This window comes from Lagenorhynchus albirostris, chromosome 20 (genome assembly GCF_949774975.1).
Source record: "Lagenorhynchus albirostris chromosome 20, mLagAlb1.1, whole genome shotgun sequence".
Taxonomy (NCBI): domain Eukaryota; kingdom Metazoa; phylum Chordata; class Mammalia; order Artiodactyla; family Delphinidae; genus Lagenorhynchus; species Lagenorhynchus albirostris.
Window position 1 is genome coordinate 7498973 of NC_083114.1, and position 26303 is coordinate 7525275.

At 43.4% G+C, this 26303-nt stretch overlaps 2 protein-coding genes across 4 annotated transcripts in view; one reads left to right on the top strand and one right to left on the bottom strand.

Annotated features, from left to right (window-relative positions):
* Positions 1-20580, bottom strand: part of CFAP52 (cilia and flagella associated protein 52) — a 36186-nt gene extending 15606 nt beyond the window's left edge. The window contains exons 1-7 of one of the 2 annotated variants that reach the window (XM_060134041.1): positions 20472-20580; positions 14153-14352; positions 13630-13766; positions 10028-10156; positions 7388-7487; positions 6231-6347; positions 2797-2897 (exon numbers count right to left, since the gene is read on the bottom strand). In XM_060134041.1, coding sequence (XP_059990024.1) covers positions 2797-2897; positions 6231-6347; positions 7388-7487; positions 10028-10156; positions 13630-13766; positions 14153-14352; positions 20472-20550 — 863 coding nt within the window. In that variant the 5' untranslated portion in view covers positions 20551-20580. Of the gene's footprint in view, positions 1-2796; positions 2898-6230; positions 6348-7387; positions 7488-10027; positions 10157-13629; positions 13784-14152; positions 14353-20471 lie in introns of both variants that reach the window. The other variant, XM_060134042.1, reaches the window with a different exon arrangement.
* Positions 20581-21344: 764 nt separating this feature from the next.
* The window catches only part of STX8 (syntaxin 8), a 240663-nt gene continuing 235704 nt past the window's right edge, over positions 21345-26303 (top strand). For both annotated transcript variants that reach the window (XM_060135641.1, XM_060135642.1), the window contains exon 1: positions 21345-21414. In XM_060135641.1, coding sequence (XP_059991624.1) covers positions 21398-21414 — 17 coding nt within the window. In that variant the 5' untranslated portion in view covers positions 21345-21397. The remainder of the gene's footprint in view (positions 21415-26303) is intronic.

Genomic DNA, 26303 nt, shown 5'->3' on the forward strand with positions numbered 1-26303 from the left:
GCGGCATAGTTGGAAAGGCAGGGGTTACAATATTAAGTGCCCATGGTCAGCAAAGGGAGAGGCCCACATGGCCTACTATAGTCAGGGGACCTTATCTGTGAAGTGTGGTCTGAAATGGGTCATGTAACACAGGTAGGATTTAGATAGAGGGAACATTCTAGGCAAGCAAATGGGCACAAATGACCATGCCAATTAATTAAACACTTTATTAATTCCATTTCTGGGAAGTAATCCTAAAATCAGGGGAAAAACCCTTTATGTCAAAGAATGTTAGTATAACCTTATTTAAAAGAGTAAAAAGTTGGAAACAACCTAAGTATCCAATTGTGTTGGAATGGTTAAATGATCTATGGAGCAGTGACTTCAAAAAGTATTTGCCTGGCCACTAAAACCATGTTTAAAAGGTTATGGAGGGCTTCCCTGGTGGCGCAGTGGTTGAGAGTCCACCTGTCGATGTAGGGGACACGGGTTCGTGCCCCGGTCCGGGTAGATCCCACATGCCGCGGAGCGGCTGGGCCCGTGAGCCATGGCTGCTGAGGCTGCGCGTCCGGAAGGGGCCTCAGCAGTGAGAGGTCCGTGTAAAAAAAAAATAATCAAAAAAAAAAAAAATAAAAGGTTATGGAGGGCTTCCCTGGTGGCGTAGTGGTTGAGAGCCCGCCTGCCGATGTAGGGGACACGGGTTCGTGCCCCGGTCCGGGAGGATTCCACATGCCGCGGAGCGGCTGGGCCCATGAGCCATGGCCGCTGAGCCTGCGCGTCCGGGAGCCTGTGCTCCGCAACGGGAGAGGCCACAACAGTGAGAGGCCCGCGTATTGCAAAACAAAATAAAAAAGGTTATGAAGTATACATATTTTACCACCATAAAAGATCATGTAGTAATACTGAAACTATTTATGATGTTTGCATTAAGTAAAAGACCAGAATACAAAAGTTTATATATTAAAAAAGTACAATTCTTTTAAAATGTATATGAATAACACGGGCAAGAAGAAATAACAAAGTGTTAATAGTGGCTATGTTTGCCAGAACTTTCAGGGGTCATTTTTTCTTCTTCCACCTTTCAGATATTTCAGATTCCCCTGCTCCCCAAATGTTTACTGAGTATGAGCTTTTCTTAAAAAAAGAATATATAAATGAACGAGGCCCTCGAAACCCAACCTTGCTCTGGAACTAACTTAGTTTTGACAGCGAAAATACAGTGAGGGTTCTTGTGCAGGGAACGAGCATGGGAAATGCAGTATTTTACAGAGTCATTTGTTGTTGGGACACAGAACAGTTAAGGGGGAAAGGACAGAACCCAAGTCATATCCCAGCTCCTTCACTAACTAGAGCTCTGTGACTCTTGGATAAGTTAGAAACCTCTGGGCCTCAGTTTACTCAACCACAGAATAATTCCTCCTTTACAGGGTTGCAGCTGGAGATAACGGAGGTAACCCTACATGAGCCCATACAGGGCAGCTGAGAAACACTGACCCTTGGCATCTGGGCTGCAAAGAATACAAGGTGCTAGTGTTCCCAGGGCTACAGGGGCAAGGCCAGGACCTCTGACCCCCAGCCGTCTGTACAAGCATCCGAGTTCCCTTTCTAACCTCCATGACCTCTCCTGGGGGCTGCTTCCTCAACCTACAAACCCAAGGAGAAGGAAATCACAGTATCCAATTTGAGCCTTGCTGGTACACAGGGTTATCCTGCAGACATTTATAGCACCGACCCTGTAATCATTACTCTGAGTCTAATTATCTTCATTACAATGGGTCCATTTGTGTATTAAAAACAAGGGGTTAAAAAATGAAAGGGTTAATTTCCTATACTCACTTCATGGGTCCAGAGTCTACCCAACACTGCTCTGAAGCTGCCTCCCCCTTTTTTTATTCCCCTTCATACAAACACAAAACTGGTCCCAATATATTCTCCATAAGACCTACACTGAGCACTGAATTTAAAGTTGCAACCTGTCCCGTCTGCTTCAAAACCTAACCCCCCTCCTCCACAAGCTACTCATTTATCCCCATGGTACTCATCGCTCTCTAATACCATGTACTTTACTTGTTTATTTTGTTTATTATTTATTGTCGTCTCCCTCCTGCTGGAGCGTAGACTCCATGAGGGTAGGGATGGTTTTTTTCCTTCTTTTTTCTCTGCTTTATTCATTGATTTCCCAAGCACCTAAAACAGTGCCTGGTACATAGCAAGCGCTCAATACAGATGCATCTGCATGAAAACAGGTGATACTCGTTTCTCCAATGTATATCCATATACACAGAGCTAGAGGCCACGTGGAGCGTGTCTAGGGGTATCTGGCTTCTGTTGAAGCTAAGTTCAAAAGCTGCCTCTGCTCCTCTGGGACGTGTCTTTCCATCCCAACAAGATCACTCCCTTCTGTAATCTTCTCTGCAACATTCATTATATATTTTAATTTATTGGGACCATGAGATTGTGTTTATATATCATCTCATATTATAGTGACATTTTCATGTTTGTCTACCTTATCCCCAAACCAGACTGTAAGTTCTGGAAGGGCAAAGACACATCTTATTCTTTCTTTCTTTCTTTATTTTCTTTCTTTCTTTTTTTTTTTAACATCTTCACTGGAGTATAATTGCTTTACAATGGCGTGTTCGTTTCTGCTTTATAACAAAGTGAATCAGCTATACATATATCCCCATCTCTCCTGCCTCTAAGATGAGATTCTTTAACCAAATATCACTTTGCCAATATCACTTAGTTCCCGGCTTTAAGCAAACCTCCCTCTAGAGGGTCTCTCCCCCTCCAAACCCTGTGGAGTCTGGAACTTACTTGATGGGTTTGTAGCTGGGGCTTTTACAGAAGACCAGCAATCCGGCTCCGGAGCCCATCAATAAACCCCCCATCTTCAGGCACCTGATAGCTGACACTCCCTAGGGGGAGAAAGAGCATTAAGAAAAAGGCCAAACGGTTTCATCATTAAGAATCCATGCGTGATGGGCTTCCCTGGTGGCGCAGTGGTTGGGAGTCCGCCTGCCGATGCAGGTGACGCGGGTTTGAGCCCCGGTCCGGGAAGATCCCACATGCCGCGGAGCGGCTGGGCCCGTGAGCCATGGCCGCTGAGGCTGCGCGTCCGGAGCCTGTGCTCCGCAACGGGAGAGGCCACAGCGGTGAGCGGCCCGCGTACCGCAAAAAAAAAAAAAAAAAAAGAATCTATGTGTGACCTGACACAATGGGCATGGCCAGGGCCACGCTGTTGCTGCCCTGGATGAAGCTAAGCAAGGTGTGGCCTGTGATGTACCCCCAGGCTGGCTAAGACGCCTCGGTGCCAACAACAAGCTCGTGTGCCAGGAAGCAGCAAACACGCTGCACCAAGCTTCTTGCCTTTAAATCCACCTGCGCATTCTGAATATATTAAAAATTAACACTTTACATCCACCCAAATGCAGTTACCGCAGAGACATAAGCACGACCCCAGCAACGTCAGTTCCTCAGGTGCCACCATTTTCACCAGAACTTAACCCTTAGAATGCAAAGAGACTGTATTTGAAATCCAAAGAAAGCACAGGAGACCCCTTATGGTTTGGTGACTGTATTTTCTGAACTAAAGCATTCAGTCTGTGATCTTACCTGTAATAGGAAACATATTTAAAGTCAAAGCCATCTTCAAAGTCTGGGGACGTATGATGGTCATTTTGTATCACCTTCTATGAAGTTCTAATCTGAAAATGTGCACGACCAATATCTTCTTTTTAAAAAAATTTTTTTTTTTGGCCAAGCCACGCAGCATGCAGGATCTTAGTTCCCCGACCAGGGATCGAACCCATGCCCCCTGCAGTGGAAGCGTGGAGTGCTAATCACTGGACCGTCAGGGAAGTCCCCCAATATTTTATTTTAAAACATTCAATAATAATATAGCTAGTGACTTGAGAGGTTTGTGTCTTAATGAAGTTTGGATATTACAAAACAAATATTATGTCCCTTCAAGTTACTTTAAACAGAATTTTGCCTGTTCTGGCTCAAAAGACATTCCATGACGCTTGAGAAGGGAAACCAAGGCTCAGGAATATGAAGGCATGAACCAGAATTGCATGCTGCCCTCTCCTGCATCCCACCCCCAGCTCCAAAAGTGCTGGAGCAGGACCATGGGATGAATGCCTGGCCCATGAGGAGACATCCCTGAATGCTAAATATTTTTAGCATTTGTTTAGGGACTTAGGGAAGCAAGGGGTAGAGTTTCACAGAGCTTCGAAGTTACATACGTGTAATTTCTAAATAAACTTTTTTGCAACTATAGATGATACTGTTCCAGTGCACAGGTTCTGGAGCCAGTCTGCTGGGCTTCCAGTAGCAGTTCTACTACTTGTTAGCCATGAGATCTTAAATGGCATGTGCTTTAGTTTTCCTCATCTGTAAAGCACAGTTGCAGTGGTACCTATATCTCATCAGATACCCTCTCCAATGAGAGTACAAGAAAGGTGCTATGCTCCATGTCTGACCCCTCAACATTCACTGTGTACTGTTGTTTAAATTATTATTATAATCATCTTCTTCATTTCAGTGCTGTATGCCTAACAGTGCTGTCTGTCCTTTTGAAACCATTCCAGTTCTTTATCTCTCTAACCACAGAGCAAACATTTTTTTGTTTGTTTGTGTTTAGTCTTTTGTTTTTTATTGAAGTATAATTGACTTACAACACATAGAGCAAACATTTCGGTAGAGTTTCAAAATGGGTAACTGCCCGAGATTACTTGATATTCAAACCAAATGTCTTCAGTGATACCTCCTATCCCTTTGTCCTAAAAGAATTCTTTTCTTTCCGCTTGTGTAAAAGCCATCTTGGAAACATCGCTTTATGGAATTTACCATTGGACCTGAATTAGGTATTACAGCATCCATAGGAGACTTAAGTGCCACAGGTTTGAGGAACACTAAGACAGTCAGCATCTTTTCTGGAGAGGCACTTACATCCCAGGTGGTGGGGAGGCAAAAATGTCCAGATCAGAATTTTCACATAGTGTTTTTTTGTGGTACGCGGGCCTCTCACTGTTGTGGCCTCTCCTGTTGCGGAGCACAGGCTCCAGACGCGCAGGCTCAGCAACCATGGCTCAAGGGCCTAGTTGCTCCACGGCATGTGGGATCCTCCCGGACCGGGGCACGAACCCGTATCTCCTGCATCGGCAGGCGGACTCTCAACCACTGCGCCACCAGGGAAGCCCCTCCCGTAGTGTTTCATGGAGCCCTTTGGAGGTATCTCAGGAGTCAGAACTGGCAGGGCTCTGAGCCTTTCACTCCTTTAACCTGATCTGCTTTGCTTTCATCTGTTGAATATATTGGAATCCCTCTCCTAAAAATAATTTGAAAAACACTGGCTTGGACTATACCTTGATCTCCTGTGGGGTTATTTCTAGACTCTTCTCAACCTATACTAGAGCTTTCTCTCATTCTTATGCACCTCCTTAAAAGCTGGAATAATAAACAGTTATGTGATTAAGAAAACTCTAACGTCTTCCCGGGAACATGATGCAATATTTCAAAGCTTCTTGGGACTATTGGCTAAGTGGAAATGCATCTAAGCTTAGTTAGAACCTTCTGTTCTATTACCAGACATGAGATAGGCAGGTGCAGAACCTGGCAGCTTTCAAATTCAAAGTTTAGTAGAAACAGCCCTTGTAACTTTCCGGGACACTGGAAATAACAGCACTTATTCTGTCCAATTACCCTTTGATTGTAGGCTTTTTATTTTGGTTTAAATATCAAAATCTCTCACTGGACTTTTAATCTGAATTGTTAGGAATTCTGCAAATATAAACAATGAACAATTTCTACGTCTTGCTCATGACTTAAAATGTCAGCTGAGGCTAAAATCTAAGATCTGGTTATTCGATTAGAAAATAAAATGATATATAGTCTTGTAAATGAAAGAGCACATGTCTCTTACACATGGCAACTAGGCTGCCCAAATGCTGGAACCAACGTGGTTACAAAGCCACAGGCCCTGAGCTTTGAAGATGAGGGAAAAAAAGGTGTGATTCTGATCCCTAATGGAGGACACGTAGGAATACCTCTGCCCTGAATATAAACCAGGGAGGAGGGCTTGAGCGAACTAATCAACTTAACCTTGCAAACTTAGGTGTGGCCTTGGGTCCATCACAGACTCGTCATTTTTTCTCCACAGACACTTAACGGAAGTCTGTGCTCACAGTGGCAGGAAGAAATCACTAGAAAATGTCAGGGCAGAGCAGACTTTGATAGTCTCTACTCACCAGACTGAATCTGTCCTTGGCAGGCCCAGTGTCTGCCAGCAGCTTGGTCCTAGGGTTCATCTTTAGAATATCTCCAGTGGTGGTGCCGAGGTAGAAGAAGCTATCATCATGGGCCATCTGGGGATCAGAGGGAAAACGAAATCTGAAGACCTGGTTTTCCCCGGTGATGTGCACGAGCCCCTGATCAGGGAGGGGATGAGCCTTCTCTGAACCCCACTGTGACCTCCAAAGGGCACAGGGAACTCTGCTCAATATTATGTCACAACCTAAATGGGAAAATGTATAACTGAATCACTTTGCTGTACACCTGAAACTATCACAACATTGTTAATCAACTATACTCCAATATAAAATAAAAAGTTAAAAAAAAAAAAGACCTACAAAGGTCCTTATGGCGACTCCTGTTTCCTCAGACTCAAAGATGGGTAAGAACAGCTTCGAGGGGAGCACAATAGGGCCAAACTCAGAACTGGAGGAAACATTAGACTCCAAGCAGCCTGTGCATTTCACCGGAAGTTGACCTGTGTCTGTTGTTAGCCTGCACATCCCGAGACACCTCCGAAGGGCTCCTAGGGAGAAACGGTGCTCCTCCAGAGAGAATGTGCATTTGCTTTATCTCCTATTTCAAAGTCTACATTCATAAAATGAGTATGCATTAAAAAAGAGGAAGTGGAGAATGGGGTTATATGCATGAATATTTGAATCCACCTTAAAAACATACGAATAATTCCTCCTTATGGAGGAAACTGCATTTCAACAAGGAGTTTCATTGTCAGAAACTTTATTTCCGGTGCAGAAATAACATAGGTGGCAAAGGGAGGTGCTGGGGGCTCTGAGTACCTACTGGCTACGTTGCTTCCCTCCAGGTGAGGCAGGTTCCTGGGGTCTGATGGCAGTTCAGGTCCCACTGAAACAGATTTCCCCATAGCTGCGTCTAGGCAGCCTCTCCAGGTTCTCACGGGAGCTCCCTCACCTGTGCCTCCTCAGTCAATGTCCCCCATGTCCAGACCTCACCTCCCCACCCCTAAGCCTAGGTACGTGTACCTACACACACGTACACACACATGCGTACACGCACAGACACCTATCTTGGTCGGTACTGTTAATAGGAACTTGTACTAACAGCTACCTAAAATAACACTTAGAGTAATACTCACTGAGATACTCATGACTATTCTTTTCATTTGTCCTGTATGACACTCGGTTGGCCAGATCTTTCTGTTTGGGAGATCCAGTTCCCATACTCGAATTGTCCCACTGGAGAAAAGAAACCCGCAATCAAACGGATATCCATTTAATAGACACTTCGTCTCTTCTCTGTTTTCTGCAGTGCCTTGAAGGAGAAGCTGAAAGGAAGAGAACTAGGTATTTCGGGGGATTTGTTACAGCTTGGTGATCTACCCAAGATACAGTCGTCCCTTGGTATCCATGGGGGATTGGTTCCAGGACCCGCCAGCGGACACCAGAATTCGCGCATGCTCATAGCCCACAGGTGGTCCTCCTCGGTATCCGTGGGTTCTGCATTCGCTATTCCGCACTCGCAGATTCTACCAACTGCAGATCTAAACATGGTACGTGATCCACAGTCGGTTGAATCTGCGGATGCATAACCCAGGGATACCGAGGGATGATTGTATTCCATTCAATGCTCACAACCACCCTGCGAAGTAGGTTTTAGGATCCCCCACTCTCCAAACGAGGAAACGCAGAGCCTACACACAGCAGAGCAAGGATTCACACCCAGCTCTCTCTCACTTTGAAGCGAATACTCTATCCACTGGTGAAAACAGAGACATAGGAATAAACAAGTAAGCAAAGCAAACCAAAATTCATCAAGTGATGTTTCTTTCAAGGTATGGAGTTGTGAGGAAAAAAAATTTTTTTTTGTTTGCGGTACGCAGGCCTCTCACTGCCGTGGCCTCTCCCATTGCAGAGCACAGGCTCCAGATGCTTAGGCCCAGCGGCCACGGCTCACGGGCCCAGCCGCTCTGTGGCATGTGGGATCTTCCCGGACCGGGACACGAACCCGTGTCCCTTGCATCGGCAGGCAGACTCCCAACCACTGCGCCACCAGGGAAGCCCTGTGAGGAAAAATTTTAAAGGGAAGGACTACCTTATGGAAAGTCCTGTCTACAAGGAAGGAGAAATGAGACAGGGCAACTAAATGCCAAACAGCATCAGCACCTCAGATGAGACTCGGCACATACTCGCTATTTAATCATTGTATGTTAAGTTACTCTGAACACCTGTTTAAAAATATCATGGTTAACATCACAAAGACTTCAGCTAATATCTTAAAGCAGAAAAGATTAATGCTAAAATACAGTTCATCAAGTTTAGTTTTCCTTTTTTTTTTTTAGCACCCAGAGTCACACACATATTAGTAAGTGCTCAATAGTATTGATATTTTGAATGTACTTTGCAAACTAAGAAAAAATCAGCTTTTCCATGGCCTTTCTGGTAGATGTCATTTGGATGCTGAAATACTGGAATTTGCAGGACATCTCATGGGGGTCAGTATAATGGAATACCTGAAATTGGGACCATCACGGAGAATCCAGGGTATATGGGTACATACCAGAAATATTATTTAAGAATGCTAACTTTTTCTCAGTTGCCAATGTCACGAGAAATTAAAGCAGACCTATAATAAAGATTGTCCTAAAAAAAATTTTTTTTTCTTGGTTTAAATTCAGGCTTTGACTCCTGGAGAAACATTATCAGCAGACATCAGAATTAGCTGATACCTGCTGCTCAATCACCTGTGGAAGAGCATATAGACCCCCCCATAAAAGTTTTAGGCAAACGATTCTGCAAACCTGAAGGGAGTTGAGCTTCACGGCCACCAGTGACCCCCCGAAGTCAGGGTAGGACGTGGTCAGCCTCTTTAGGATCAGAGAACTGTCCTGATAAGATTCTCTCCTTAGGGGCTGGCTTTCATGCCAGCCAGTTAGTTTCATGGCCTCTGAATAAATCCTTCCTTGTAATTAGCCACGGAACAGATGCATGCCGGATGTCACAAGGTGGGGGCAGGAAACAGCACAGATTCTTTATTCTGGCCGGAAAAGTAACGAATGACATGCGCCTTTCACAGATGGGAGACCACAGGTGGGCTGAAAAGGATCGTTCCAACCAACATATGCTTCAACCCTACCTTCAGATTTCTGACCTGCGAATTGGTATGTGACATGAAAGGGGATGCTTTTATGTAGGTTTAACCTTCATGTCAAACTCCAAACAGGGCTCTGATAGGTGAACCTGTAAATTAAGTTCTTCTGTTAGACAGATGCAGGCCTCTGTTCAGACCTTCAGCTTGGTACCCCACCTGCTTAGCTGCTTGATGCTGACCCTACCAGAAATGATCGCGTATGGCTGATAGTCAAATGTTTGAAACTTGCTGGTGCAGTTCATTCGCAAACTCTCATTTCACGAGATCTAAATTAAGCGCGGGTGGTAAGAAACATCAACCAGTAAGTGAATCGGTGCAACTGGGCAAATGACCCTGCGAGCACTGATTGGGGGCAATGTGTTATCTGTAACAAACAGACCAGAGCCTGAAATGGGTTTAGCAGATCAGCAGAACCTTTTCGGTAGGAAGCCCAGAATGGTCAAATAACCATATTTAAAAAGACTTTCAGCTAAAAGGATTTTTAATGATTCCCAAATCATGAAAATTAAGATGGAAGTTCTTTTTCCAGGACGAAAGCCACGTTCACCCTAATCGGAATGACCGTGTTTTCTGTGCAAGCAAATCGAGTGATTTACAAATTCTGGACACCTTGACGGCGGATGCGTACTTTCCAGCAGTGACAAACATCTCATCGCAGCAATTGGAGAAGATGACCGTGGTGGCATTCCCGACGTTGGGGCCGGCAGCAGGGCTGCCACAGATGGCGTCTCCCTTGGCTATGCTCCACACCACCACACTGCCCAGACGAAAGGACAAAGAGAGTCAGGGGAAAACAGGCTTTCAAAATAAGAAACGGCTCTTTTAGCGGTTCTAGAAGGAAAAAAATGAAAAGGTTACTTACAGAGGAACAAAAGAATTACACCGCCCCCCTGCCCCCCAGACGTCTCCTCAATCGCACTGGGTTCGAAGATAAATGGGTGACATTTTAAAAGTTTTGAAGGAAAATGATCATGAGGCTGGAAAACCATCAGCCTATCAATCAAGTTTGATGCTAAATCTAAAGAGATTTTCAGACAGGCAGGGCGTAAAAGTTTACCACTCATTTATCTCTTGTAAAAAATTTCCTTGGGGAATACTCCAGCAAAAAAAAAAAAATTCATTAATTAGAAGCAATAAAGGGGATGACATAGGCGTGTTTTCAAACTTGAACATGTAGCTGATTCACTTGGAGGGCTTAGTAGAACAGAGAGTGCTAGGACCTACCCCCAGACTTTCTGATTCAGTAGGTCTGGGGTGGAGGCTGAGAGTCTCCTTTGCTAAAAAGTCTCAGGTGACACTGATGCTGGTGGTCTGGGGACCACACTTTGAGAAGTGCGGTTGTAGGTTACCTTTCCATCTTTCTGAGTACAGTCATACAATTTAGTCCTAAACTGAGTAGTGTTTGCTTAATGCTATCAAAAATGTGTGTGTGGGGTGTTACATTAAACACTGGAGTCAGAGTATTAAAGAAAAAGAATGCAGATGGTACAAACCTGGTTAATGTAAAAACATGCCTACCTATGTTCCCCAAATTTTCAACATGTGGAATGAATTATCACAGGTGGTCTAAATAAAGGTATAACCAAGATCGCCAGGAAGGGGGAAGGAGATAGTATAAGAGCTATGAATTCTTTTTCTTAGTAGGAAGTTGATAGATACCACCTAACGTGGAAAAATTGAGATGCGTGTCACTTAAAAGTTGTAAAAAAGTAGAGGAACCAATATCAAAAAAGACTGTTAAAACCTCATACCCAAGAGAAATAAAAATGTACATCCACACAAAATCTTGTACGCAAATGTTCCTAACAGCATTATTAATAGTAGCCTAAAAGTGGAAATGACCCAAAAGTCTATATATTAATGAATGGGTAAGGAAAATGTGGTATATCCACACAACGTGAAAACAGTCACAAAAGGCCGCATATTGTATTATTTCATTTACGTGAAACATACAGAGCAGGCAGATCTTTACACACAGAAAGTAGGTTAGTGGTTGCCTGAGGCTGGGGCAGGGGCAGTGGTGGAGCAGGAATTGGGAGTGATGGCTGATGGGCACTGGGTTTCTTTCTGAGGTGTTGAAAATGGTCTAAAACCTTTGTGGCAAAGGTTGCACAATATAACACGTAAAAAATGTCCTTGGGGAAGTATTCTGGCAAAAAAAAAACCAAACAAACCCACTCAACTAACCACTATACTAAAAACCACCTGACTGTACATCTTGAATGGGTGGATTTCATGGTATGTGAAATGTATCTCAATAGGGCTGTAAAAAAAAAAAGAATCCAAGTGCCTCTGGACAGTAGAACTCTTCATGGTGGAGGGGATACAAATTTTGAATCCTTCTGCATAGTAGGACAACACACTTGCTTTATAAACCATGAACAGGTATAGCTTTAATTTTTCAAAAACAATTTTAAGATTTAAAAATAAATAAAAGGCGCCAACATAGATAGCTGGCCAAATAAATTCCAGCAGATCCATACAATTGAATAGCATACAGTTGCTGCAAAGAGCGATAGGTATTGTCTACATATATACACATAGAAGATATCCTTGGTATAAAGTGAGTCAAAAGCAGGTTGTAGTACAACACTGATAGTACAATAACATTAATGCAAAAGTTTCGCAGATAGGTTACAAAATATTCAAAAGGTATGCATATGCAAATTCTAGAGTGTCCACTCTAGTTCCTAGCATCCCTTCTGTTTCTCCCCCTCTGTGGAGACGCCAGGTGGTTTGGGTAGAATGGACCCTCCCACACGGTCAGGGTTGACCCATGACTATACAGAAGCAATCAACAGGACCCCATGCGCTTCACCACCGTGACTATTCAGGGATGGGCATGTTGCATTTTCCTAGTACAGCAAAATTTGTTTTTCTTTCGAGAAGAAACTTTCTTGAGAATGTTTTTCTCAACATCTCCAGTTTTCCGTAAGCAAATCTTCGAGAGCCTAAAATCAAGCTTAAGATTACAGAGGAGATGACAGTTTTGCAGATTAGTCTCGGTTAAGGAGCCGTTTTATTCTCCCCCCAAGGCCTAGCCTTAGCAACTCTTCAGCAGGGTCTGGGGGTGGGGGGTGATAATTGCCAGGCTTGAAAAGCCTCTGGGGCTGGGACCCAGGCATCAGGGGTCTTATTTCCTCAGGTGATTTCAATGTGCACGCAAGACTGAGAACAACTGCCTTAAGTTGAGCTAAGAATGTTAATAGCTGATTTCTGGATGCATTTCTTACAAAAAAAAAAAACCCAAAACAGTCAAATGGGGATAAGCCAGGGAAGTCTGATTATTTACATGGCAAGAGAATACCGTGAAAGAAGGAAATCTCGTGATGATTTTGTTGATTTGCTATATATTAAGAGAACGGTCAATATGCAACTACACACAGATGTAAATTTCCATTGTAATTAACCTGTGGATCTCAAATAAGAAAATATCTGTGAAAGTGCACCCAAGTATTAAATCCTACACAAACCTCAGGTGTTATTTTTCTTCTATAAATGATGTTCCTTTAGCATTAACACAGGAATAGGTACTACATTGATTTTTATTCCTAATATAATGCTTTGAAATAGTTTTCCCCCCACAATTTCATTTGTATGTATTCTCTCCCTACTAAACTTGACTGTGAGATCCTTGAGCGCCAAGATCATGTCTTGGTGAGGCAAGTTAAAAAATTTAAAATGCCACCTCTGGAGTCACACTGCCAGGGTTTGTCCCCCAGCTCTGCTACTTAGCAGCTGGTGAGTTTAGTTCCTCATCAGTCATATGGTCCCGATAGCTCCCACCTCATGGAGTTGTCATGAGGCTTAAATGAGATAATGAAGTCAAGTGACTCAGCACACACCTGTCCCATAGTAAGTGCTCAATAAAAAAAATCAGCTGTTGTCTATGATGAGAATTATGGTGACAAGATGATGTCATCTTTTACAGCAATGGTTCTCGATTTAGTTGCACATTAGAATCACCTGGGAAGTCTTTCTAACTCTTAAGGCCGAGTGGTCAAAGTCTCTGAAGGTGGAGCCAACCCTCAGTAATTTTCTAAAACTCCCAGTTGATTTCAATGCACTGCCAGGCTTGAGAATCAGCATCCCATAATATTTTCGTCATAGCGTTTTCACACCACACACGCTCTATAGATGGGCAAACAGAGAATGTTAGAAAGGAGAGGGTACTTAACACATCTAGAAATATGCAGGGCGGAAAATAGGTAAGTATGCTTAGTTCATTACCTTCCATCATCTGGGCCTCCTAGTGATACCAAGTACAGATCATTTGGTGAAAAGGCCAGAGCTTCAATTTTGCCCTTGTGAAGCGATAGCCGAGCAATCAGCTCCCTTTTCTTATAATGCCACAAAATGATATCCGCCTGGGAGCAAGAATACACTGTCAGATCACAGACAGGCTTTGAAAGAACTGCAAGAGATAGCTACCCCTCTCGGTGAGAAATAATCATTCGTCACTCTTCTAGAAATTAGAGCAGGTCTTACAAACACGACAGCAACAAGATGGACACAGTTGTAATCAGGGACGTTTGTTTCTGAGCATTACCGGTCACAAGTTGCACCATCGGGTATAAAACCACCAGGTTCCTCCGCTCTCAGCCTGATAGGATGAAAATGAGTTCCGAGAGGGTTCAAAGGAAGAGGAGGAAGGGTGTAAACAGGGTAGCACAGAGCTATTCTGAAGTGAGCAGTTTTTCTTGGGAGGCACCGCTAAATCTATTGAGAATGAATGATTTTTTAGTTTATTCACCTTGAAGCCCATGAATGTGACTTGTCCGGAAGCAAGGTAAACTCCGCTCTTGGAGATGGTCACACAGGAGACATTGTTGCCATGACCGTGTAGGAAATTCTGTTCCTGAGTATTTAGTGCCTGAATGAGGATGGTGCAACCCAGAGGATAAACCAGATGCTCCTGGTCGGGATGGCATTTTAGACCAGCGGGGACATGTCCTAAAAGAGAGATTAAAAATAAGAGTAAAAAATTAAAAAATAAGTCAGGGGCAGAAGTGGCTGGTGGTTTTTATTTAAATTGAGGACAAAAGAACGCTTTTGAAATAAGCCTTAGTTCAACTAAAATGTGTGTGTGCTGTGTGTGTGTGTGTGTGTGTGTGTGTGTGTCAGGGAGGGGTGATAGGTAATTTTATTCCACTGACAAGAAGGTTGGTCTAATAATATATAAGTTTCTCAAACTTTAAGGTGCATAAAAGTCCCCAGGGGCTCCGGTTAAAATGCAGATTCTGATTTTAGGTCTGGGGAGGGGCCGAGATACTGCATTTCCGACAAGCTCCCAAGTGATGCTGGTGTTGCTGTTGCTGGTCCAGGAACCCCACTTCAGACCTAGGTCCAGTGTTTGTAATTCTGATAAGCACAGAGCACATGAAGCAGGAGAAGCCTGTCTGGGTGAGCACATAGCCATAGGGAGAACGTGAATTCACTACCTTGGGCAGAAGTTTGGTAAAGATAAAAATTGGGGTTTCGTCCTAAGTCTCTGGCAGGCTGAAGAATCCCAGGACTTCTCATAGTGAGACCCCAATCCTCCAGATATTTGCCAAGAACCACCTCAACAATTATAAATCTTAGTAATATGTTCTAATATGAAATAGACATGAGTCCTCCCTTGTTACTCGTCTTTGGTCAGAATTGTTTTGGTTATTTTTCATATCTATTTTACAATATACACTTTAAAGTCAGCTTGAGTACTTGAAAAACTCATGTTTGTATTTAGGGGAGTGGCATTAAATGTATAGATTAATTTAAGGAAAAACAATTTTTATAATAATACATTATATTTCCTTTCTAAAAGCAGGGTATGTTTTTCCATGAAGTCTCCTTTTATGCTCCTGGCGACATTTCTAATATTTCTTCATAAAGATCTCACACATTTATTTTGTTTACTTCTTGGTAGTTTAACATCTTTTTTTAATTGCTATTTCCTTCCCCATCAAAAGAGTCACAGATATTTATTAATATAGTTTTCTGGTCCTTAATGAACTCAGCTTTTATATTTAACTCCCTCTGGAATTTAGTTTGATGCATAATGTGATTCCAGCAGCTAGACAGATTTTTTTTCTTCAAACGGCCAAATATATTAATTGAATAAATGATTTCTTTCACTTTCATTGCGATCATCGTTCCTTTTTTCTGCAGTCAGTTCTCATAGTACTAAGGTTTGTGTCTGGGGGTGATCTTGTCCTTGTGAAATGTATACTTAGTTTTTCTCATTGCAGCCTCCTTATAGACAATCATATGGCTATCCATAGGGTAAAAGTAAACTTAGTCCCTACTTCACACCATCCACAAACAATACATTCCAGATAGATCACGGACCTAAATGTGAAAAACAAGACTTAATGTACATACAAGTCGTATGAAATGACTAGAACGTGACACAAAAGAGCAAATCCTAACAGCGGAGGCCAATATGTGCATCCAGTTATGTTAAAAATCACAAACTTCCTGGGAGTTCCCTGGTGGCCTAGTGGTTAGAATTCTGGGATTTCACTGCCGTGGCCCGAGTTTAATCCCTGGTCAGGGAACTGAGATCCTGAAAGCCACGTGGCACAGCCAAAAAAAAAAAAAAAAAAAAAATTAAAAACTAATGACAAAAGACAAAATGAAAAGAAAACCCAAACCAGGAGAAGATATTTGCAATGTCCGTAATAACAGACAGAGAATCATACCCAGCAGAATATATAAAGAACCACCATGAAGCAATAAGAAAAATACAAACTGCCCGACAGAATAATGAGCAAAGGCTATGAAGAAGCAATTTATGATGGAGGAAATTCAAAAGCCAGAAGACACATAGAAAGATATGCAGTGCACAAGTGACCAGGGAAATGCAAATTATATCCAAAACGAGATACCATTTCATTTCCATCCTAATGGCTAAAATTAAGTAGGCGGACAGTACCAGGCATTAGTGATGTGCAGCAAAGGCAACACTCACAGACTGCTTAATGGGAGGGTAAATTGGTAGAATTGCTTTGGAAAATGTGTCCGTATTGAGCATCATTGAATACATGTACGTATCCTAGGACCGAGATCTACTCTTCAGTATATAAGCTAGAGAAATACTTGCAGTTGTGCTTATGGGCCATGTACAAAGGTGTTCACTGTGCCGTTGTTAATATTAGTAAAAAGTGGTAAATGAATAAAAGCCCATCAACAGGGAAGTAGATATTTAAAGCAAATTAAATCATCACCCAAGTAATGTTGGGTGAAAAAGAGCAGGTTTCAAATGTGCAATAAAACAGAAGATTTATCTTTTTAAAAGATTATAAAATATAAGAACATGTAAACATATACAATTTATATATAGTATATCGCATATAGTATATTTAATATTTTACATATATAGTGAAATTTTAAAACATAGCTGGGAAGGGTACACTAACTTCAGGATAATGGTTGTCTCTCTAGAGGGAGAAAGAATCAGACAGTGTTATAGGAGAGAGAACTGAAAATGTACAGTACCTGGAAGATTCAAGTACACTTACATATTTACACCCTCAAGTTAAAACTCATAAACTATCATGTAACTCTACAATGAGTGCTAGTGTCACCATGATAAAAGGGGCTTTGCTTTTGCTTCTGATTTGTTTCCATGTGAGAGCTACTAAACTCCATTACCTGGTGTTTAAGGCCTCCAAAATCGAATCCCAGGCTCTCTTTACTGTATTATCCTGCCAGTCCATGACACTGAAGCCAGCCAAGTGTTTGCCATTCCCCAACTGACCCCACACTCTCCCCCTTCCTCCTTGGCTCACCCTATATCTGTTCCCTGGGATATTTACTCACCGACTCCTACCCAACTTTAAAGACTACTTGAGGGCTTCCCTGGTGGTGCAGTGGTTAAGAATCTGCCTGCCAATGCAGGGGACATGGGCTCCAGCCCTGGTCCAGGAAGATCCCACATGCCACGGAGCAACTAAGTCTGGGCAACACAACTACTGAGCCTGCACTCTAGAGCCCTCAAGCCACAGCTACTGAGCCCACATGCCACAACTACTGAAGCCCACACGCCTAGAGCCCGGCTCCGCAACCCGCAACAAGAGAAGCCAGGGCAGTGAGAAGCCCACACGCACCGCGATTAAAAGTAGCCCCCGCTGGCCACAACCAGAGAAAGGTGGCGCGCAGCAAGGAAGACCCAATGCAGCCAAAAAAAAAAAAAAGAGACTACTTGAATTAACCTTTGACCCCATTCAAACCTAGAATAGAAGCTTTCTCCCACACTTTCATAAAACTTTGGTTATTTTCCGACAAGTAGTATAGCCTTTTTACGTAAACGTGTTTCATTGAAGGCAAAATTACGGGAAACTCAGTCACTTTTTACCAACAAACCCATATAACTACAGCCCGGATCAAGAAGCCGATTATAACCACACCCCAGACATCCCCCATCTGCCTTCTCCCAGGCTACATCTCCCCAAAGGTAATTGCTGCTTTGACTTCTATTCCTGTAAATTAATTTTCCTCATCTTAGAACTTTATATGAATGGAATTATACTGTACAGTACGTATTCTGTCACATCTGGCTTTTTTCATTCAACATTATGTTTGTGAAATCTATCCACATTGTTGCGTGTAGCACTACAGCGGTCCCTCTGCATCGGTGGAGGATTGGCTCCAGGACCCCCGCGGATACCAAAACACGCGGATGCGCGAGTTCCTTACATAGAAGTGTGTACTACAGTCGGCCCTCGGCATCCGTGAGTTCTGCCAACTGCGGACAGATTTTTCTGCCCTCTGTATGTAGTTCATTCTTTTTCATTGCTTCAGAGTAATCCATTCTATGAATATACCAATTTATTAGTCCTTTCTACTTTTGATGGACATTTTGGTTGTAGTTTTTAGCTATTTGAAATAATGCTACTATAACCATTCGCATATATGTCTTTTTGGTATACATTTTGTATGGCATTTGGAGGATACATCAAAAATCTTTAAGATGTACTCAGAATTTATCCCAAGGAAACAGTTAAAGAGTTAAAAGATTTAGCTATGCAGATGTTCTTTGTAGCATTTAAAAATAAATGCAAAAAAATGTAAGTTATACTAAATTTTTAAAAACAGGACATTGGTTAAATAAATTGGGGCATATCTATGTAACAGAATATTATATTAAAATTATGGCATAGAGTATATTTACTGCTAAGGAAAGATTTGCATGGCATCCTAGGTGGAAAAAAATCTGATTATAAGAGAATATATCAGCATGAGACCACTTTTGTGGAAAAAATTTATATGTCAATGTATATTTCAAAGGATCATACCAAAAGTTTAACAGTGATATCTTTAGGAAATGCAATGATGGCTGATTTTTTTTCCGTTTCGCTGTATTTTTCCAATTTTCTAAATTCTTGTTCTTAAGTATGGCCATGGATTTACCCCTGTATTACACTGTATTCTCAGTGCACAGCATACTATTTGGCATAGAGTAGTTCTAGATAAATGCATGTTTGACTCTGAAAAAATATAAATTGTCACAAAATCAAGAAGGTAGAAACAATTCAATTAATTTTATTCAATTTTAAAAGGCCGAGATAATTGCCATGGGAGACACTGAGGTATAATTGACCATATATTTGGTCTTTGAGTGCCACAAAACAGCACAAATTCAGTAGCAGGGCTCTCTGCTGGTCACCATTGTGACCCTTTGCCCTCATAGCAGGTCATCCACATCCTTTACCAATGACCTGGTGATCAGCTCTAAAGAGGGCCAGTATCTCGGATGCACTAAATGCCCACTTTCTATCAGAGACTGTTAACCTAAAACGAAGACTCAAGAACCAAGTCCTAGAATGTGCTAACACTTTAGCCATTGATTGCTCTGTGTCCACATTACCACAATTTTAAAGATTTCAGGCATCACAATGCACTTTTTTAAAAGTTTGCTTTTTTAAAAAAAATAGACCTTTATTGCTTCACAATACTGTGTTAGTTTCTGTTGTACAACGAAGTCAATCAGCCGTATGCATACATATATCCCCTCCCTCTTGAGCCTCTATCCCATGACTCTAAGTCATTGCAAAGCACCTAGCTGATCTCCCTGTGCTATGCTGCTGCCTCCCACTAGCTAACTATTTTACATTTGGTAGTGTATATATGTCAATGCTACTCTCACTTTGCCCCAGCTTTCCCTCCCCACTGTGTCCTCAAATCCATTCTCTATGTCTACTTCTTTATTCCTGCCCTGCCATTAGGTTCATCAGTACCATTTTTTTTTTAGATTACATATATGTGCGTTAGCATACGGTATTTGTTTCTCTCTTTCTGACTTACCTCACTCTGTATGACAGACTCTAGGTCCATCCACCTCGGTACAAATAATTCAATTTCGTTTCTTTTTATGGCTGAGTAATAGTCCATCGACAGATGAATGGATAAAGAAGATGTGGCACATATATACAATGGAATATTATTCAGCCATAAAAAGTTTGCTTTTTAAAAAATGCAACCCATTGCTTGTTTTCATCCTTCTCAGAAAACCAAACAGCATTTCCCCCCTTCATGTGGCAAATAGGAGGGGGTCATAAGTCAGATTTAGGCAGAACAACCAGGCCTCCTCTGACCAAAGCATCTCTCCTCTCCAGCTCCCCCTGGCGTCCTCTTCGCCTTCTGTCGTGGACTGAAATCCTCACCATTAGAATCCCTCCTCCCCCCCCAGCCCCTTCTCATTAGTACATCAGAAGGTGGTCCCAGGGGCCTACACGGATTCTGTAGGTGGTTACCGAGGGGCAGGCAGTATTGCGGGTTGTGTGGGGCTTAGAGCCAGGGGAGAGCTGACTAGTGGGAGAAGGCTTTCAAGTCACACTTACTTATCCTTAAGGAGGAGGAGGCATTTCGTTCCTTTTAGGCAAAACCCATCCCGTTCTTTGAGGCTTGGAGTGAGAATGTGACTCTCTAAGACTTTTGGGGAGGAGGAGGTCTCTGGGTCCCCAGTGCTTCGCTCATGCCAGCGTCCCAAGCTGCCTTGCAGGTGCTACCTGGGGTCTCACTCTCCCTGTTTGCACTACGTGTCCCTGGGATTCCTAAACCGCCCAACCCAGACGTGCTCTGGGTCTCACCATTGAATCCGATCACGGCCTCAAGCTCCAGCTCGGCCACCTCAGCCACCTCATCCTTGGGCGAAGTTTGGGTCTCCATCACCCGGAGACTCCGCTCACGTTACTCTCAGCCTCCAGAGGTGCAGCGTCTTCCGGTCGTTGTGGTAACGGACTTGCGCATGCGCGCCAGATCAACGCCTGCGCTGAAACCCAGCCGAAGGAGTTCGAGTCCTTTTGCTCTCTTGCAAACGGAAAGAGCCGTTCTTTCTACCTTCTAGTATTTCTCTGGAAATTTAAGGGGCACTAAATGCACAGAACTAATTCCCTCCTGTCCCATGTAAAGAGTGTGTGACCTTTGGGGTAACTATATAATCAAGCACCTAATGGCATTTAAGAATTGAAGAATTGCCTCTGATGGGAAGGCTGCTATAAGACAATATATAATTGATACTTCTTTGGGTCCCTTGTTTGAAGCAGGACAAAAAGGGTTTTTTTAACTATACTGAGGTATAAATTATATAGAGAATTTACTTAAAGTGGGCTTTAGTAAATTTATATAGTTGTGCAACTATCACCACAATCCATTTTTTGTTTGTTTGTTTGTTTTTGTTTTAAGCAGGATAAAATGTTAAGTAACTGCTAGAGGTCTTGAGGGGCTCCCACCTACCTGGGAAAAATGCTTAGATTTTGTTCAAAAACAATTTTATTTTAATTGCACCCAACTGTTCGCATCTCTTAGTGGGACCCGATTGCTCCAACCTACAGTTCCCCGGGGGAGCGCTTTCCTTTCTTCATCACAGTTTGGAGGCCTTGGTGTACGTATATTCACTGTGCAAACTTCAGGTTCCCGTCGCGCACGGGTCGAGCCGCGGGGTGTGAGCCGCGCGGGCCGCCGTAGTCAGCTGTTGCGAGCAGGAAGTGTCCGAGGAGTGGGTGGAGACTGCACCATGGCCCCGGACCCCTGGTGAGCCCGGGGAGAGGGAGGCTGCACGCGGACCGTCCCGGGGGAGGCCGTGCTGCTGGGGAGCGGGCGGTCGCTAGGCATTAGGGCTGGAGGCCTTTCGGGATGAGGGGAGGGGAGCAAGGCCCCTTCCCCTGCTGCCGGGGACGGGGTTTGAGGGGCTGGGCTCTGCCGCATCCCGACACCCTCGGTCTGGACAGGGGTGGCCGGGGCGGGAGGCCCGGCGGACCCCTGAGGAGCTGAGTTCCAGTGCCGAATCTCTGAGCATTCCTTTAGCCCTTCTTGGCTGCATCTCCCGGATTCCCGCCCATCGTGGTTGTGGAGATGGCTGATGCAGGCTTCCCTGGACTCCTGCGAAAGTGAAGTCGGAGTGACCTTTTTGTGGAACGCCAGTGTATCTGGTGAACCTTCTTATTTCCCAGGTGGAGAAACCGAGGTTCAGAATTCATGGTCATCAGCGAGTTAGTAACCAGTTGGCGCTAGCATCTAGATCTTGTGGGCCCTTCAAAAAACTTAGAGGAATCTGGGAGGGAAATTATGCCGTTGATAAGGTATTTTAGTACCACGAAGACTTCCTATGGCAGCAACTTCTGCAGTAAAACAACAGGTGATAAGGGCCTTTTATTCAACAGTGAAGTCCCAAGGACTGACTGAATGATGAAAGACACAAGTTATGATACGAGGAACCTATTCCTATAGCGTATTGGACTTGAGCTTTTTGTTTACTAATTAAAAATGCTATAGCTCAACACGGTTCTTTTGGAGAATATGTCATATTAGTACTTGTAACATAGTTTATTGTTTAAGTTGCAGATAGTCTGGATATTAAGAGATTAACTTTGAAAAATCAAAGTTAATCTACCTGGGATCTAGATTATCTGGGCCAATGGCTTAATTGATTTAACACTAATTTTTTTCCACCATATTTTTAACACCCCGATAGAAAATTTAGAAAATATTGAAAATTTGCAAAGGAAAAAACCCCCATCTTTAACTCTTATCATTTGGAATAATTGCCACTGTTGATTTTTTTAAAATTAATTAATTAATTTTTGGCTGCGCTCTGTCTTTTTTGCTGCGCGTGGGCTTTTCTCTGGTTGTGGCGAGCGGGGGCTACTCGCGGGCTTCTCACTGCGGTGGCTTCTCTTGTTGCAGAGCACGGGCTCTAGGCACGGGCTTCAGTAGTTGTGGCTCGTGGGCCCTAGAGCGCAGGCTCAGTAGTTGCGGTGCACGGGCTTAGTTGCTCCGCGGCATGTGGGATCTTCCCGGACCGGGGCACGAACCCGTGTCCCCTGCATCGGCAGGCGGACTCCCAACCACTGCGCCACCAGGGAAGCCCTGAAGACACAATTTTAATGGTGCTTAATAGTGCATCATATGAATGACCATGATGCACTATGATTTAATCATTCCCCTCTTTGTACCCTTTAAAAAATGTTAGGGATTTTTTGGGTTTTTTTTTTTTTTAATTACAAAGACTGCCCTTTTGTTCCATCTCTGATTTCCTTGACTCACTCCCTAGAAGTGGAACTACTGGGTCCAAGGGCTAAGTTGCCCTCTACTTCCTGGAAGCTAACTCCCTCATTTTACACATAAGGTAGGAAATAAAGCTTAGCAATAAGGTAGAGGCCCCAGGGTATCCATTTAGGTTGGTAGAAGCTATCACTGAACCCTGGGCCTCTTCCACAGTTAATGTTGAAAAAGCACTGATAAGTTTTCCTGTTCCTCTCAAGTAGTTTGACTCAGCAGCTTTCTCATTTGTTGAAAGTGAAACAATGAGGGACTGTGCTGTGCTAGGTCAGCTTCCTTGCAAAGTAGGTTGCTGCTCACGGGAGCAGAAAGGAGTATGGAATAGGACTTGGAAAAATCTATAAAACAAACTTGACCACAGCTTTGCTCTCCTGCTATTGAAATAGCATAGCTCAGTGATGCTTTACTCCTGAGTAGCGTTCTACTGTTTAGAAATGGAATATGGCTGTTACTCTCTTAATGGCATATCAAAGCCAGTGGTAAGCTCACTGTGTAATAGAAATAGCCGGTGGTGACTGTCTCTGAATGGGTTCTTTGCTAAAGTTAATCAGCTTTACCACTTTTTTCTCTCTGTTCCAGTTCCACAGCCTCTGTCATGGCATCACCATCCTCTTGGGCCTAAAAACTCTAATCATCTCCTTTTTCCTCACTCTTCCTATCAGATTGTTCACTCATCTCCAGTATTTTTTTTTCTTTTCTTTTCTGCCGTAGCCCAATCCTTTATAGCCTTATGGCTTACAGAGAGTAAATATTGGTGGCTGGTTACTGCGTTGAATGGCTGGAGAAGTCTTCTACTGGTCTCTAGCCACTCTTCTCTCATCCCCCCAGTGATTTATGTACGTGGAGTTCAGGTTACTTTTCCTAAACTAGTATTTTAGGTACCTGTGTGCTTGATGCCATCATGAGGTTGCCCATTACAGCTAGGCCAGTGGTTCGCAAGCTTTGCTACAGATTGAAATCACCTGGGGAACTTTACAACTCCTCACGTCCAGGTCAAACCCCGTGCCAATTCAATCAGAATGATGCCTGGGGTAGGAGCCAGGATTTTTTTTTTTTTTTTTTAGGTCTTCTCTGGTGATTCAACTGTGTAGCAAAGCTTCCGAAATGCTCTTTAGAGCTCAAATGAAAGCGTGAGGATTATAAGGAAGACATCTGGGGTTTGGGCATCAGCGTTTCATGTAACCTCTTCCGGGCCTCACTCTATGTGTACAAGTATCCCCTGCACCTCTCAAATTCTCTGCTAAAAGTCAAAGCTTGTCCTGCTGTTCAAGGCTCTGCAGAAACTAGCTTCGACTCATCAATACCATTTTATACTTTACCCTCCTACCCAGGACCACCACTCAGCCGACCGTGCCAGGCTCCTACCCTCCCTTTCATCTTTGCTTGTTCCCTGTGCCTCTCACCTCGTCTAGAATGTGCTCCTCCCTCTTGTGGGAGTGAGAGGCCTGCTTTGACCTTGTGGTTCAGCCCAAGGTGTAACCTCTTGGCCCAGCCTTATCAGATCTGTCTCGGCCAACAGTAATTTCTCTCATTTCCGAACTCCGGAAATATGCACTCGCCATTTATACTCCACGTTTGGCAGGAGGTGTGTTGTACCTTGTTATTGATTTTCATACGTGTGGTCTGGGACCACAGAGCCAGACCTCAGAACCTCTTTTCATAGATGACAACATGCAGGGAAAAAGAGGAAAATGTGGCAAAGCTGAGACCAGGACCCAGTTTTTCTTATCAGCCTCCCTCCTACTTTCTTTTTCTTTCTTTTTTTTTTTTAATATTTATGTATTTACTTTTGGCTGCCTCACGTCTTAGTTGTTGGCCCACGGGCTTAGCTTCCCCACGGCGTGTGGGATCTTAATTTCCTGACCAGGGGTCGCACCCGCATCCCCTGCCTTGGAAGGCGGATTCTCAACCACTGGACCACCAGGGAAGTCTCCCCTCCTACTTTCTTAATTGTGTATTGTCTTATATCACCTGCTGTCTTTTGGGATGCATGAATATATGTATATGAATGATGCTACTTTAGATTATAGCGGTGAGTTGCCAAGGATCCTACTGTTAGCGAACCAAACTTGGGTTGACTCGCCGGCATGCAGCAAAGCCAATCTACTGATACAATGTTGTGGTGAAGGAAAGTGCAGCGTTTATCGCAGAGCACCAAGCAAGGAGTCTAGTGCTAGTGCTTAAAACATCTGAATTCCCTGACGGCCTTCAGGGAAAGGTTTTTAAAGACAGGGTGGGGGCGGGGGCTTCCCTGGTGGCGCAGTGGTTGAGAGTCCGCCTGCCGATGCGGGAGACACGGGTTCGTGCCCCGGTCCGGGAAGATCGCACATGCCGTGGGGCGGCTGGGCCCGTGAGCCATGGCCACTGAGCCTGCGCTCCGCGACGGGAGAGGCCACAATAGGGAGAGGCCCGCGTACCGCAAAAAAAAAAAAAAAAAAAACGGGTGAGGGAGGGGTGTTGTGGGGTCGTGATCAGCTCGTGGACACTCTTCTGATTGGTTGGTGGAGGGGTAATTGGGAGTCACTTTCTGTTTCCCGTTGGTCTGGGGTCTACGTGCCTTTTGGGCAGCATACAGTTACTTCTCCCACCCGGCGGGGGTTTCGGTATCTGCAAAGCAGCTCAAAGGACACGGCTCAGAATATTATCTACAGCCCTTGAGGAGTAACCAAAGGTCCTTGACTTTAGTGGCTAAACTATTATTATTTTGTTTTGCTTGACTGTTTTCCTGCTTCTCACTTCTCTGATTAAATTTACTCTTTGGAACTCAGGGAAGCCCTAGGAGACTAAAGCTTTTCTATAGACGAGAGGCAGGAGGAGGACAAGGGGATGGGGGTCTGTTCCAGGAAGGCCCCATAGGGTTCTGCTCAGTTACACTACCTCATCGGATCCTTATTAAATTTAAAATGTACAGCTCTTAGCATAGGACCTGGCCCAGATCAGATACTCAGTTGTTAGCCATAGCTGTAATTACTGTAGTAAGACTCCTAAGGGAAACGACTGGAGATTGTTTATTTTTCCTTCATTCAAAGACATTTGCCAGGTCCCCTCATTGTTCAAGTGATATGTGGGAATTCAGAGATTTTAAGAAATGGATTGCTTATTTTTTCAGACAAAAATTGGAACATTAGGTTAAACAGATTTTAATATTTTTTTGAAACTTAAAAATATTTATTAATTCATTTATAATAACAATAATCAACCTATTACATGTCAGTATAAATCATGTTTTTAACAGAAAATATCTATATTTTCCAAAACAAGAGAAAATAAGTGAGAAGAGTGGCATTGTTTTACATTAAGTTCTTTTTACATAAATTTACATAACATTTTTTTTATTCAAACAGAAAGTCACAAAAATTATA